The following is a 14,784-nucleotide window of genomic DNA, read 5'->3' as shown; positions in this document are numbered from 1 at the left end:
CTAGGCTCTGCTTCAAAAGATATAGGAAAATAATAATTGCTCTAGCTGGCCTACTATCCTGTCTCCAACAGTAATAAGCATCACATATTTCATAAGTAGGTGCAAGAAACTCTGAAACAGACAGTTTCTTCCTTACCCCCATTGTCAGAAGTTGGCTCATGCCTTGTCTCACGAGGGTTTCTCTCTCTTCTTTTGGTTTTATTTTTTTAAATCCTTCCTAAAATAACTCTGGATGTTCTTCTTAGTCATACACATGTCCAGTCCTTTTTTGAATCCTGCTTAACTGTTGGCCTCAATGAAATAATGTGGGAATGAATTCCAAAGGCTAATTGTGTGTGGTGTGAAAGTGTTTCCTTTTATCAATTTTAAATTTGCTCCCTCTCAATTTGATTGAATGCCCCCTCATTCTTGTATTAGAAGAAAAGGTAAACAGAAATCTACCTTCTCTACACCATTTGTTGTTTTGCATACCTTTATCCTGTCCCCTCTTATTCATTCTCTCTCTAAAGCAGATAGTCCCAGTCTTTTCAACCTTTCCTTTATATGAAAGATTTTCTATACTTTGTCACTTTTGTCATCGATCTTTGACACCCCTTTCACTTTCCACTGTATTTTTTTTAAGTTACAGTGACCAGAAATTAACTCTATTCCAGGAGGGGGCATGCTTAGTGAGTATTTTCCACACTTTCCATCCCATTGCTGAGGCATCCTAACATTTTATTTGCTTTCTTGACTACAAATGCATATTAAAATTAGATTTTCACTGAATTGTTCACAATGAGACAGCCAGAAAACCTAGGTGTCATAAGGACACCAGAATAAGCCAAATTTTAAATATCTAGACCATACCTTTTCAAATATGATATTTCACAAAGAAGAAACAACATTTTAAAATATTCTTCAAACAAATTCTAACGGACTTTTTAGGCTCATCTCTCAGACCTGTACAATTCACCCCTAAATTTTAAAAAGCCCTTCATAGGCAGAAGGCCATTTGAGGAGCTTCAGATAGACCGGCAAACGAAGGTGGGAGGGTCACAATTAGGTTCATAATGGAAAACTAGTGACAAACAATTGTGGACTTGGTATTATATTTAAAAAAAGAGAGAGTTGATAAGTTTGTACTTTGCTCTAAGGAGGTTTTCAACTGAAGAGTGGGATTTTTCTTCCAGAAATTCAGAGAATAGATTTTTCAGATATATTTTTGGGAGACAACTTTTAAAACATTATTTAAAAAAAAAAAAAAGTTAAAAATAGCCATAAGAGAAAGCCAGTGCACTGTTGTCTTATAAATCATATTGTATATACACAGTTGTAGAACATGGTCCAATTACTCACATTACAGCACTACATAATTTTGAATATCATATGAACATCAAGATGAAAGGTATGAGTACAGTTTAACTATCATTGCCTAGGCTTTGTTCTGCAATTAAGTACTATGCAAAGGTGAAGGGGAGGGGAAAAGAAGATGAGAAGCAACCTGTATTTAAACAAAAGAAGAGTAGACAGTTTAATACATGAAACCATGTTATTTACCTGCATATTAGCCTCTTAATGAAGGAGAGCACTGCTGCCAGGCAAGTACAAATTTTAAAGAGCCGGAACTGTGTGATGGCCATGGCAAGAAACTTTACCTGTAAACAAAACAAAACAAAACAGAAATAACAGAAATAACAGAAATATCCAAAAAACACAGGACCTGGTAGTAATGCAGGACTTCAATCACCTAGATATCTTCTGGAAAAGTAATACAGCAAAATATGAAATCTCCAGTAAGTTCTTGGACTGTATTAGCGATAACTTTTTGTTTCATAAAAGTAGAGGAAATAACCCATGGACAGCAACTTTATATTTGATTCTGACTAATAGGAAGGAATTTGTTGCAAATCTAAAGGCTGGAGGGAACTCAGGTGAAAGTGATTATTAAATGATAGAATTAATAATTCTTAAAAAAGAAAGGCGTGAGAGCAGTGGAAGAAGAACAATGGATTAAAAAAAAAAAAAAAAAGAACAGATTTTAACAAACTAGGAGAATGGGTATGTATGGTTCCATTGGAAGGAAATCTAAGTTGTTCAGGAGAACTGGCAATTTCTCAAAGAGACAATATTAAAGGCAATACAGCAAACTAACCTGATACAAAGAAAGAATAGGAAGAGACCAATATGGCTGCACCAGGAACTCTTTGACAACCTGAAAATCAAAAAGGAGTACCACAAAAAGTAGAACCATGGACAAATTGCTAAAGATGACTACAAAAAAACAGCACAAACACATAAGGGCAAAATAAAAAACACTAAGGCACAAAATGCCTAACAAGGAACACAAAAGAGAACAAGAAGAGGTGCTATAAATGCATTGGGGTTTTTTTGCTTAAGAATGCCTGGCCAGCTGTGTGGGTGGTGTCTGGTTTTTTGGGGTTTTTATTTGGTTAAGTCACTGGGGTGTACATGTGAGAGAAAATGTCTTCTGCCCTGGCTGGCAAAACAGCTAAGGCTGCTCCTATCTGGACACTGCAACATTGTACAGTAAAGAGAATTCTGTACACACAAACGGTTTAATAAAAATTATATTTTGGGGTAAGGAAAGAGATTGCATGCTTTAATAATTCTGACACACCAGTTATTAAAATATATGTCCTTTTTGTCTACTAAACGGAAGGAAACATGTAACAGAACAAACATATACACGTGTTTTACATAGTAATTGGGTATACAAATTTACCCTAAATTGTGAGCTCAACTGTAAGAAGCACATGGAAGTTCACAAGATACCACAATAATCTGTAACAACAAATATTTATGGGAAAAGGTTCAAAAGGGAGACAGATGGAATTAATTCAAACATAAAAGCCTACTAATATAACCCAAAGATAATGTTAAGATCTTGCTTGGTAAGCAAGAAATGCATGGAACATGAAATCAGTGAACCAAAATTCGTACGTTGGAATGTAGACCAATTGGAGGAAATAATGAGAGGACAGGCTATTCCCCGCACCATTCCTTTTGTGGGTCCTGAAAGAAAGTGACTTTGTAGAGAAAAATGGCACTGGAGTGAGCTTCACCATCATGGCTGATATATCCCCTCTCCCCCCACCCATAACCTCCTAGAACCATGGGTATTCGTCATCCCAGTCCTGGAATAGGTCCTGACCAGACCAGACTACTGAGGGACTCAGATGACACTGCCACTTCTGTCCACTCCAGCTGAATCCCAACCACCACCTGGGATGAAACAGGATCGGACAGCAAAAACAACAACAGCAGCAGCTGCAGCCCATCTCAACTAACTTCTTCTCTTTTCCCCAGAAGAACTGATATGACCATGTTTGATACCATGTAAGGAGCAGGGGAGATTCTAAAAACTCTCTCCAGGAAAAGGGATGTTCTTAAAATGAAAGCCTTAATACTTTAACCGTTTTTCCCTTTATCTTTAATAAAAGGTTAAAAGAATTTTTAATGGTGTGTTTGCAATGGTGCTAAGCAGTCTCTGTATACCAAACCTTATTTAACACTGTTTAATACTGGACAGTGACTGTGTTATAACACCATCTTTGGCCAGTTATTCTATTGAAATTAGTACAACGGCTCTCAGAAACATTTATAACTAATCCTTTTGGAAGTGTGCTATATTCTTTAGTCAAGTAAAAAAGAAACTCATGTTTGGGAAATGAGGTTTTGCACTGATGCTGGTTTTGGGTTTTTGTTTTTTTAAGTTCAGCCACAGAATGCCTCTCTGTCTATGTATATCCACCACTGCTGGGAAGTCTGTAAGCATGTCTCACGGTCTAGATACAGTGGAGAGTAGTTAAGATTAACAATTGTAGTCTGACCATCAGTAGTATACTAAGGTTGGTTGGACTGGGTAGAAGCCAGTTCCTTCAGGTTGTCTGTATGGGGCTCAGATCTGGAAAGTGGAAAATTACCAGCAGCAGGACAAAGGAACCAGGTATTGAGACACAAACTTGAGGGACTTGGAATCATACAGGTAGCTTGGGGCAGGAAAGGTGTGAAGAGACAGGCATACTTTTGTTGCAGGTGAGGTTTGGTTTAGCTGTGGTGATTAACCAAGGTCAAAGCAAGCTGACTAGTGGGAGGAGGGGGAAGAAGAGAGGCTCCATGATAGAAATAACAAGCCACGTGCTGCAGCTGAAGGACCCTGGATGGCCCCAGAATGCTTTGAACTGGTGAAGAAAGTAAATCAGGGAAATACATACAGAATTTACTATTTTTGTATAGATCTGTGTATCTCTCATATAGCTAAGTAAGAAAAATTGTGATTTAGAGTCCTCGTGTATAGTGTGTGTTACACCGATCACATGCCCTTGAAGAGGAAACAGGTAGATCCAGAACACCCACACAGCTGGAGTTCTGAGGGGAAGTGTATTGAAGCTACAAAAGAGCCTGAGGGGTCAGCACTGGTAACAGTGTCTAAGCAACTGGACTGTGAGGTCTCAATTCTCAGGAAGGGATGCTAGACAGAGGATCTGCACACTGAGAGTGTGCCCAAGGACCCAAAAACAGGGGCAGTGCCTGAATTTGGCTCAGACTTTAGGGGCTCAAAACACACAGGACTCAATCTGGTGAGTGGCCAAGAGGGGGCACTTGACTAGATCTGTGACATGACACCAAACAGAGAATTTGAGCTATAAATAGTTTCTAAAACATTCAGATACAGTTAGACTAACAACTTTTCTGCTGTAAATCAACTCCTGGTAAGAAGGGTAAAAGCCTTGTGATGCCTTCTTCAAACCATGAAAGAGTAAAGGACAGTTGAAATTCAATTATGTTACAGTACTTAAGCCTCTTTTCCTAGATTAAAGCTTTGAATGCAAGGAAAGTCTATTAGACTCACAGCACTATGTAAAACGATCCAATACTGTACTTACGATGATTGTAATCTACAGTAACAATAAAGTTACCACGTGAGATACAACATAAACACATTCAGAAGTACCAAATCCCTTAGGTAAAAGGCCTGTCCAATGCAAAAGGGCAAACCTGGAGCAGTAAAGTGCAAACAAAAGACAGGTCAGACTAGTGAGCTGCAATACAGGAGAAGTGGTGCACAGGAAACAAAAACCTCAAACCTCATTTAGAGGATTCATCTCAACTCCCTATACTGAACTTGTCTGTTTCCCTATTGACTGGGTCACCACAGTCCTAGAGCTCAAAAGATCCTAAAGGGAAAACAGAAAAAAAAAAAAGTGCCTTTTGCTTCAATGGTGGCCTGTGGAAAAGAGTCATGTTCCAATCAAGGGAGGTGATGCACCACCTCCATCTCATTTAACACCATTGTTTTTGAGGGAGGTTGACACTGATAGACCAGCTCATGCCAAAGCCACGAGCCAATTCACTTGTGTATGAATATCAAAGTGTTAAGTGTATTAATATGTATTTTGGCCAATTAAATTGTGTTGCTAGAAATCAAAAGAGATGTTAATTGTATTGTTTTGCTTGTCTATATCCTATGGTTTACTTTTAAAGTATATATGCCCCAGTAATTAAATAACACTAGATCAAAGGTGTGTAAATGTAAGAGTGTACTCAGGTGTTAAAACTTCATGAAAACTAATGGAATGTTACTTGTATTGTTTTCACGTATTTATTTCTATAATGTAAACGCCTGTCAGTACCTTATAATATATAATCACTGTAACTAAATCACCCTTCAAATGCGATTGGAGCCTTAGAAATATGAATGAAGAGTAGGGCTAACGTCAAAGCAAGGGCCATTGTGTACAACAATGGGAATTCAAACACTTGATCTGCATTTCCTACCCATCAACAAAGGAAAGCCCACATGGGTAAAGACACTGTTCAGATTGTTTTCTGGAAAAGAAGCTATAAATATTGATTCAAGGGATGGTCCTGTATCTCTGCACTGTTTGGATTCTAACAGGGTAGAATAACTAAACAGGAAGATGGAGATCTCCAGAATTACTCTGGGTAGCTCTGAAGACTTTTGGGAAACTAGGAGATTACTATATCTATGCTATCATTTTGGATTTACAAACTTTGACTCACCTGTTATTATATTTTACCTGTTTAACCTCTCAATAATTCAGTCCACTTTGTCTGGATGACAAAATAAGCTGGAGTGCTTCCGGGGACTGTCTGTGGCTCCATGGTAAGACTGGTATAGTGATCCAAGAGTGCACATTTGTTACTGGCTTGGTGAAATCTACTAATAAAATATACTACCAGTCTGGAGCGTCTGCCCTTGTTTTCTGTCTGTCTGCCCTGAGATAGGCACGCACAGTTGTTAGATACTCCAGACAGCATGAGAGGAGGGATGGAATGCATTCCTGCACTGTCCCTGCATGTTTCCCTTGTCTGCTGGGAAAAGCAGTTTTAGGGCCTTTAAAGAACCCGAGAGAAGCTGAGTGACAGGAGAATGTGCCATCAGTGTCTGAGGAGAGTGGAAGTTTGTGCTGGACAAAGGGGAAATCTGTATTGAAAGAAGAGGAAAAATTATGATTGAGAAAGAATAAGAGAAGTAACAAGGATGATAGAAATAGTTTTATTGAGTGAGGTAAAGCAGAAAATAGATTATAGAGATACAATGATTTATTATGAAGTTGCTAATTTAAAAATGACAATTAGAAACTACCTTCTACCTGAAATCAAAACCATGAAGAACAAATGCCCATCTGAGATCCATCACAGAAATAGTTTGTCTTCTACCTGACTGACAAACTTTAATTTAAGAACCTGTTTCATTCCCGTCTATTGACATTTACTGTCCTATTGGCCAGTGGGGAAGAAGTACTTAGCATCAGAAAGGTACTGAAGCAGCTCTGGTTGACCAGCCTCCCCAACTTGCCATAACTGAGAATTTCAGATATTTTCATCAATCCCCAGGGCACATGACACAGAAAACAGATCTGTTGGGTGCAGCCATTGCTTAAGAGGCTTAGATTTAGTTAATATCATTGCATTTTTTTTTATTAATAACACCTGATATTTCTGCTTTTAACCCCTCCTCAATATTATTACTCATGTGTGGAGGGTGGGATTGGTATGCACCTACAACTCCCTACCATCACTACCTAGGGAATATTATATGGCTCTATTTAGGTCCGCTCCAGCCTCCCCCCCCAAAAAAAAAAAAACAAAAGAAAAAACAAAAAACCCACAGTTTAGAAGGGACTGGGAAATCGGACTAGGCAACCCTAAATGTCACCCTGACACAGAAGCCTAAAACTGGACTGTCCGGGTAAAACCCGAATGGGTGGCAACCCTAGCCTTACTAGCTATTCTCTCCCTCCACAGTCCCTAATTTACTTGTTCTATTTCCTTCCCAAAAACGTGTGATGTTAACATTTCAGAATTGTAGGGGAGCCTTTTTGTACAGCCATACACTGCCTTTGCAGAACTTCTTGCTTGAAAGTAGAGGCTGGGAGCACTGCCACGACACAAAGACAACAGTTGTGGCAGAGCTGATCATGTTTCAAATCAGCCACTGAAAATAGAAGACCGTAATATTATTATGTTTCCCTCTTTTATCCTTTCACTCTTCACTCCAAATCACCATTCCTCGTTACAATAACCTCCATTCCTCAGTAGCTGTATGAGCCAAACCAATGCAAGAGTTCTCCAACAACAGAAAGATAATTATTATTACTGCAGGAAAGCAAATTCTAACATGAGTAGAAACACTAAAACGGTATTTCTGACAGTGACTTTACACCGCCGATTACAGTAGAACCTCAAAGATACGAACATGAGAGTTATGAACGAACCAGTCAACCGAACACCATGTGAAACCGGAAGTAAGCAATCAGGCAGCAATGGAGGCAAAAGAAAAAAATAAAATAAAATAAAAAAAGCAAATACTATATTGTGCCTGTATTGCATCTTAAAGGTCGGCACATCTGGGTTTCCTGTCCCCAACTCCACTTGCCATATGAGGGACAGCCACTTACAGGTAGAAGGTGAAGATGTTGAGGTTCACAGGCACTGCTGTGAGCCTCTGCAACCAGCCCAAGGCAGCCTGACTGCCACATGCAGAGCAGAAGCATCCTCTCTCCCCCTCAGGAGGGGGACAAAAGCCTGGGAAAGACCAAGTTGCTGAGAGCTGCTGCTGTTGCAGCCAAACCCTGGCCTGGAGTGGGAGTCAGAGGCTGCGCTCTGGAGGTGTTTTAAAGGGCCTTAGCCTGTGCACCGATGTGGCCCAAGCTTTGCCTATGGCTGCACTCCTGGGTTGAGGCTGCACCTCTGGGAGTGCAAGGGACAGAGGAGGGAGCGGCGCTGGCAGCGGGCTGGCGCCAATCCGTTGCCACATGCTGCCTCTGGAGCACAGCAGACAGTGCACAGAGCAGGCCAAGCCCTGGGGAGAAGCAGCTGAAGGGCTGGGACTGGTAGTGCCAAGGGTGCAGGGCAGGCCTCCCCAGTTCAGCCCAAAGGCAAGAAACAGGAATAGGGCAGGGAGCTGCTTGCAAATCAGGCAATGCTGCTAGGTACCACTTTTGCAGAGATCTCTCCCAGACACTGGAAGAAACTGACTGCAGGGTACTGCCCCATTATGTTTTGTTCAGAGTTACAAACATTTCAGAGTTACAAACAACCTCCATTCCCGAGGTATTCGTATCTTTGAGGTTCTACAGTCCTGCAAGCAAGTCCCTCGCTATCACCAAGCACTATAGTACATTTTTGTATAACAAAGCTGACTCCTGGGGTTATATTTGATTAGTAAGAGCTAGAACTTGAGTCAGGCATCCTATTCAGGTAGAGTTAGTCTGCAGGAGCAAACAACAGGGAAATGCTCTCTTTGTTGCTCTTGGTGGGGAGGCTGATTGCCAATACGTTTGTGTAGATGGAAAAACAGCAGGTATTAAAAGCTAAGTGTTATTTATAGAATTTCCTTTCAACTAATTGTTTGATGCATTTTCTTGCAGTATGACAATGGAAATTCTTCCCTTTTGAAATTGTTCTATGGATTCATATGCACAAGCAACATTAACTTTGATGTTTCCTAACTTGAACCCAAACTTGGTTTTTATGTAATATCTTTCCAGCAACTGAGAGAGACTTCAAGTTTATCAGACACCTACTAGATAGGGGCTGGCACAGAGACAGAGCAATAACATGATGCTGTCCAATGATAGGGGAATCCTAGTACCTTAACATTGCTTTGTAGCAGTGGGAGAAATGAAGAGAATTGATCTTGTGGTTAGTGCACTGGACTGGGACTTAAGAGGTCTTGGTTTAGTTCCCATCTTTGTCAGTTTTCTTGTGTAATCTTGGGTAAGCCACTTAATCTTTGTGCCTGGGTTCCTCATCTGTAAAAGCGGGGATATGATTTCCCAACTCTTTGTCTGTCTTGTCTATTTAGATTAGAAATTTTTTGGGACAGGGTCTGTCTCTTTACTATGTGTATGTATGGCACATAGCACACTGAAGCCCAAATTTCAGTTGGGGCTGTTAAGTACTGTTGTAATACAAATAATAGCTCCCATCGAGCCATTGGCTCCCATATATTTTATATTGGTCAACAGCTATTACAGGGATTCTCAAAAACTTTCACAGTATGATCCACACCTTAATAGACTATTTTATATCACCTTTCTCCATTCATGATCACTTGGGCCACCTCTCCTCCCATTGGTGATCATATAGCACACAGAGGTAACTACATCAATTGCTTACATAGCAAAGCAGTATTAGGAAACATTTGATATGTTAGGCTTCTTTTACTGTCAGTTATTAGCTGGAAACAAGGAGAGCCAGCAGAACATGACCAGCCAAATATAGTCACTTCGGAAGCCACTGGGCTAGTAGGTTTAGTCCTCTGAATGTTACAGCAGGTGTCTGGGGAGGAACGTCACTAGATGTTAATTGCGCAAGGACTGATGGAATAAATTAGAAAAATATAGTATTAAGTGAATAAGCTGAAGGAAGAATGGAGAGAACACACTGTACAGATAGTACATAAATATGGGGCAAAAGGCAAAGTAAGAGAAAAGACGACAGTGAAGACAGCAGAGGAAAAGATACATCCTGACCTATGCAGGAAAGGAGAGAAAGGGAGCGAGGAGGGGAAAGATGCCACAATATCAGTGGAAGAAGCAAAGTTACATCTAATAAATAAACATTAATAGAAAGGTCATTGACAAGTAAATACAGTACAAAAAATTGGTCAAAACAGTTTCTTTACTTAAGTTAAAACAACAAGGAGTACTGTAGCACCTTAAAGACTAACAAATTCCTACGGGCATAAGCTTTTGTGGATGCATCTGATGAAGTGGGTTGCAGCCCAAGAAAGCTTATGCCCGCAGAAATTTGTTAGTCTTTAAGGTGCTACAGGACTCTTGTTGTTTTTGTTGTATACAGACTAACACAACTACCCCTCTGGAACTTTACTTAAGTTGCAGGGGAAGTGGCTTAGGAGTGATGACATCACACTTACTTTTCACCCTGGCTAATAGTTGCAAGCAAATTTTCCAAGCCCAATTTCTCTCAGTTAACTATATTTATTGGCCCCTTCACCTAGCTGCTGTAATACATATCTGGTTAATTAAAGGAAGTCACCAGATAGGAAAGGAATTACCAGATGTTGAACATATGGCTGCTCAGAACAAGCACTTCTTACCATGTGCACTTCTACATTATTCCAAGGATGAGGCAGAGCAATCCTGAGAGTGAATCAAGTCACAGCTATTATGGTTGCATCTACCTATCTACCTGGGAAGCTTAATTAATATTTGTCAAGCACTTTAGAATTCCTAGGCATTATTCTACTAACTGTTTAAAAAGTCACCATAATTGTATACCTTCTCCTGTGGCTGCTCTAAATGCTGGAGACAAGTACAAAGCGGCTGACTAAAGCGTGACTAATTATCCAAAAGAAAACTACCTAAGCTAAGCAACAGCTCTATTTAGGTGTAAAATGTTATACATATGAAAGTATAACTTCACAGTCAACAAGATTATATTATGCATATTCTATATCATTGTTTTGATTATTAATAAATATGGCGTTAAATAAAATTCATTGTTGACAAATGCAAGGTAATGAACATTAAAAGAAGGAAAAAATTCAACTATTCATATTCAACATACATATTTCTGACTACAGGGCATTGAGGACATGAAGCACCTTCTGAAGAAGAGGCCCTAAATAATTTATTCAAGGACACACAGCAGGACAGTAGAAATTAGAATAGAGCAAGACATTGGAACCCAACCAATGGACAAATATCTCTCTTTCATAATTCATTTTCTGTACTCTACTGTCTTTTGAAAACTGACATACAAGATATATTCATTCATGTCATGACGTTGTAATGCAGTATCACAACACAGCAATTTACAATCCTCATCACCTTGTAACATAATGCAACAATTCATGTCCATAGGTGTAACTTACTTTGCAATACTCAAGAGGAAACTCTTTGGGCACAGGACTTGGACTCAAGCAGAGGTAGTCTATCTTTTGTTAAGGTCCACATTTCTTGGTCAAGGTATAGTCAATGTCCAGACTCCAAAGAAAATAATTAAAGTAATAACAAGTGAATAAAAAGATTTTGGGGTCTGTTCAAAAGCATCTGGTAGTCTGGATTTGGCCCATGGTCCACCTATTGATTATCCCTGGATGCAAGAGACGAGGGCTCTGTTCCAGCCTCTGCCAAAGTCATCCTGGATTACTCATTTAAATTCTCGGTTTCAATTTCCCCATCTGGAAAATGGGGAAAAGATACTTCTGTGACCCAGAAAAGCTCCTCAGTGCCAAATGGCAGACAGCCTACCTTACCATAACTCTCATCAGGCCTGACTCTCATTGCCTTAATTTGTTGTTCTCATAATCTGTATGTAAAAGATGTCACATAAGGTGTCTTATGCAAACAGGTAACATGCTATTCATTATTATTGTGTAATATATGTACAGGCGGTGTATAAAGAATTATAGATGTGTGCTGGAAATATGTTCCTAAAATATGTTTGGCAGACTAAGCCCAGCCTGTCCTAGACAAAGGAATATTGTTTCACAGGCCTGACTGTGTCTCCAATGTAAATTAAGGAAGGTGCGACCAAAGAAAATGAAAAGCACATTTACAGGTAAGGTAAACAAAGCCATCAGGCAAACAAGTGGGGGAGGATGATCACTTAAACTCAGATGGGTGATGGAGATTGTACCCGCAGCATGCCTCTTGAAAGAGGCACAATATACTTTAGGAAGATATAAACAGAGGCAAAAGGCCATTTTGGTATCCATCACTGAGGGGACAGCACCCTTCAAGCTTATGAAAGCTGGGTCTCGTGGTCTGGAGGACTAAGGATGCTGATAACTTGACGTAAGTAAGGAAACTGCTTAGGCAGAGATTTTAAATTGCTAGAATTAAGTTTTAGTCACTAGAAAGCATATGGTTTGTTTTATTTGCAACTTTTCCTATCTCTTTCATTCTCACTTGAAATCACTTAAACCAGTGTTCTTTGTTAATAAAACTTTTAAAAAAAATTATTTTATTACAAAGCCATCTCACTGCTGTGTATGAAGCTGAAGCGTGAATCTCCAGTCAAACTAACAGGGCAGTGTGTATTCTGTCTCTTCGAAGGCAGTGAACTTGAGAACTGTGAGGGTCCAGTGAGGAGGACTAGACACTGTAAGGGAAGTGATTTTGGGGAGCCTTGGGATTGGAATGGCTGTTGGTTTCACCCGACAAGAAGTAACCAGGCTGGTGGACGACAGTGTGAGGCCATTGTACTGTGAGAATACTGCTGGTGCCAGAACTCTGAGTCAAAGCTACACAGTTTTGGGTGTAGTGCAGGTAGTAACACAATCCCTTACTGGTCTGGATGAAACCCCAAAGCATCACAACTTCCCTTCTGTCTGCTATTTTTGATTGCTGAACAGTGTAAAAATTCTACGAGAGGAACTGTTATCTTGTACAGTGCTAATTATATTGACAATCTAGAAGAAAAAAAATATTTTTAAAAATAAATAAGTGGTACGTCACTGGACCATCTAAAAAAAGTAATAGTTACCTTAGATTCTCTCTCTTTAAAACAAAAACAAAACAAAACAAACAAAAATCTGGCAAAATAAATGTATTGATATTTTTAAGCACCTGAAGATCTTTGGATAGAAAATGCCAGATCATTTCTAAGTATTATTATTCACAACATATCAGAGCCACATGAAATCCCAGTCTATAACTGCAACAGCATCCTATATAGAAGTCCATCATTTTTCAGAACAACAGCACAGCTTCATGATGGGAATATTGATATAGAGGGGTATTGCTTGTTGAAGAAGGACAGACAGAGAAAAAATGGAAGAGCTGCTGCATTATACATCAATAATCCAAGAAGGTGAGAGCAGAGCAGTTGAAAGTCTCTCGGTAAAGCCAGAAGGGGGAAAAACAGCATGGTAGGGGTCTACTATAGCAGTGTTTCTCAACCTTTTAGATACCACGGACCGGCTTCCTATACTGTGTCAGGGAGATCTCAGGGACCGGTGCTGGTCCATGGATCAGTCGTTGAGAAACACTGTACTATAGAACTCCAGATCTAGAGGAGGAGTTGGATGAGGAATTTCTAAAACAAATACCAGAAATATCCACAACACAAGAGCTGGTAGTAATAGGAGACTTCAGATACCCAAACATCTGTTGGAAAAATAATATGGCAAAACACAAAATCTTGAATAAGTTCTTAGAATGTATTGGGGACAACTTTTTATTTCAGAAGATGGAGGACATAACCAAGAGGACAGCCATTTTAGACTTAATTTTGACTAATAAGTGATTGTAGATCTGAAGATGGAAGGAAACTTGGGTGAAAGTGATCACGAAATGACAGACTTCAGAATTCTAAGGAAAGGAAGGAGTGAGCAGCAGAATTAGAAAATGGAATTAAAAAAAGCAAACTTTAACAAACTCAGAGAACTGATATGTAAGGTCCCATGGGAAAAAGGAATTCAGGAGAGCTGGCAGTTTCTGACAGAGACAATGCAAGAAGCACAACAGCATGCTATCCCAATGCAAAGGAAGAATAGTATGAGACTAATATGGCTGTACCGGGGGCTCTTTAATTGCCTAAAATAAAAAAAAAGGCCTACAAAAAGTAGAAACATGGACAAACTGCTACCGGTGACTACAAAAGAATAGTGCAAGAATGTAAGCACAAAATCAGAAAGGCTAAGGGACAAAATGAGTTACATATAGCCAGGGACATAAAAGGCAATAGGAAGAGGTTCTATGAATGCATTAGGAACAAGAGAAAGATGAAAAAAAGTGTTGGTACGCTGCTTAGTGGGGAAGGAGAGCTAGTAACAGTTGACAGCAAGAAGCCTGAAGTGTTTAATTCCTATTTTGCTTCCTTCTTCACCAAAAAAGTTCATAGTGACAAGATACTCAACACAATTAATATTAACAACAAGGGAAAAGAAACACAAATCATAATAGTGAAGGAATGGACTAAAGAACATTTAGGTAAATTAGATGTATTCAAGTCAGCATGGGCTGACAAAATTCACCTTGAGGTATTTAAAGAACTAGCTGAAAAATTCATCCATAAGAACTCATAGAGAACATATGAGGTTTCAGAGGACTGGACAAGGGAAAACCTAGAACCTACTTTTAAAAAGGGGAACCAAAACAACCCAGGGAAGTACAACCAGTTAGCCTAACTTCAATACCTGAAAAATACTTGATCAAATTATTAAGCAATCGATTTGTATCCACCTAGAGGATATTAGGGTGATAAATAACAGCCAACATTAATTTGTCAGGAACAGATCATGCCACATCAAATCATTTCCTTCTTTGACAAGGTAACTGG

At 39.4% G+C, this 14,784-nt stretch overlaps 1 protein-coding gene across 3 annotated transcripts in view; it reads right to left on the bottom strand.

The window, feature by feature from the left end:
* Nucleotides 1–14,784, bottom strand: part of EBAG9 (estrogen receptor binding site associated antigen 9) — a 36,853-nt gene that overhangs the window by 18,569 nt on the left and 3,500 nt on the right. Inside the window, exon 2 of one of the 3 annotated variants that reach the window (XM_067537401.1) lies at nt 1,540–1,637. The exons of 1 other annotated variant lie outside the window; for it this stretch is intronic. In XM_067537401.1, the coding sequence (XP_067393502.1) occupies nt 1,540–1,622 (83 nt within the window). In that variant the 5' untranslated portion in view covers nt 1,623–1,637. Of the gene's footprint in view, nt 1–1,539; nt 1,638–14,784 lie in introns of those variants that run through there. One more of the 3 variants, XM_067537399.1, reaches the window with a different exon arrangement.

The sequence above is a fragment of the Emydura macquarii genome, unplaced genomic scaffold (assembly GCF_026122565.2).
Source record: "Emydura macquarii macquarii isolate MOO-44397 ecotype Brisbane River unplaced genomic scaffold, CSIRO-AGI_Emac_v2 contig_383, whole genome shotgun sequence".
Classification (NCBI taxonomy): Eukaryota; Metazoa; Chordata; order Testudines; family Chelidae; genus Emydura; species Emydura macquarii.
Note: the sequence above shows the minus strand (reverse complement) of the source record. Positions and strands in the feature narration are given on the sequence as shown.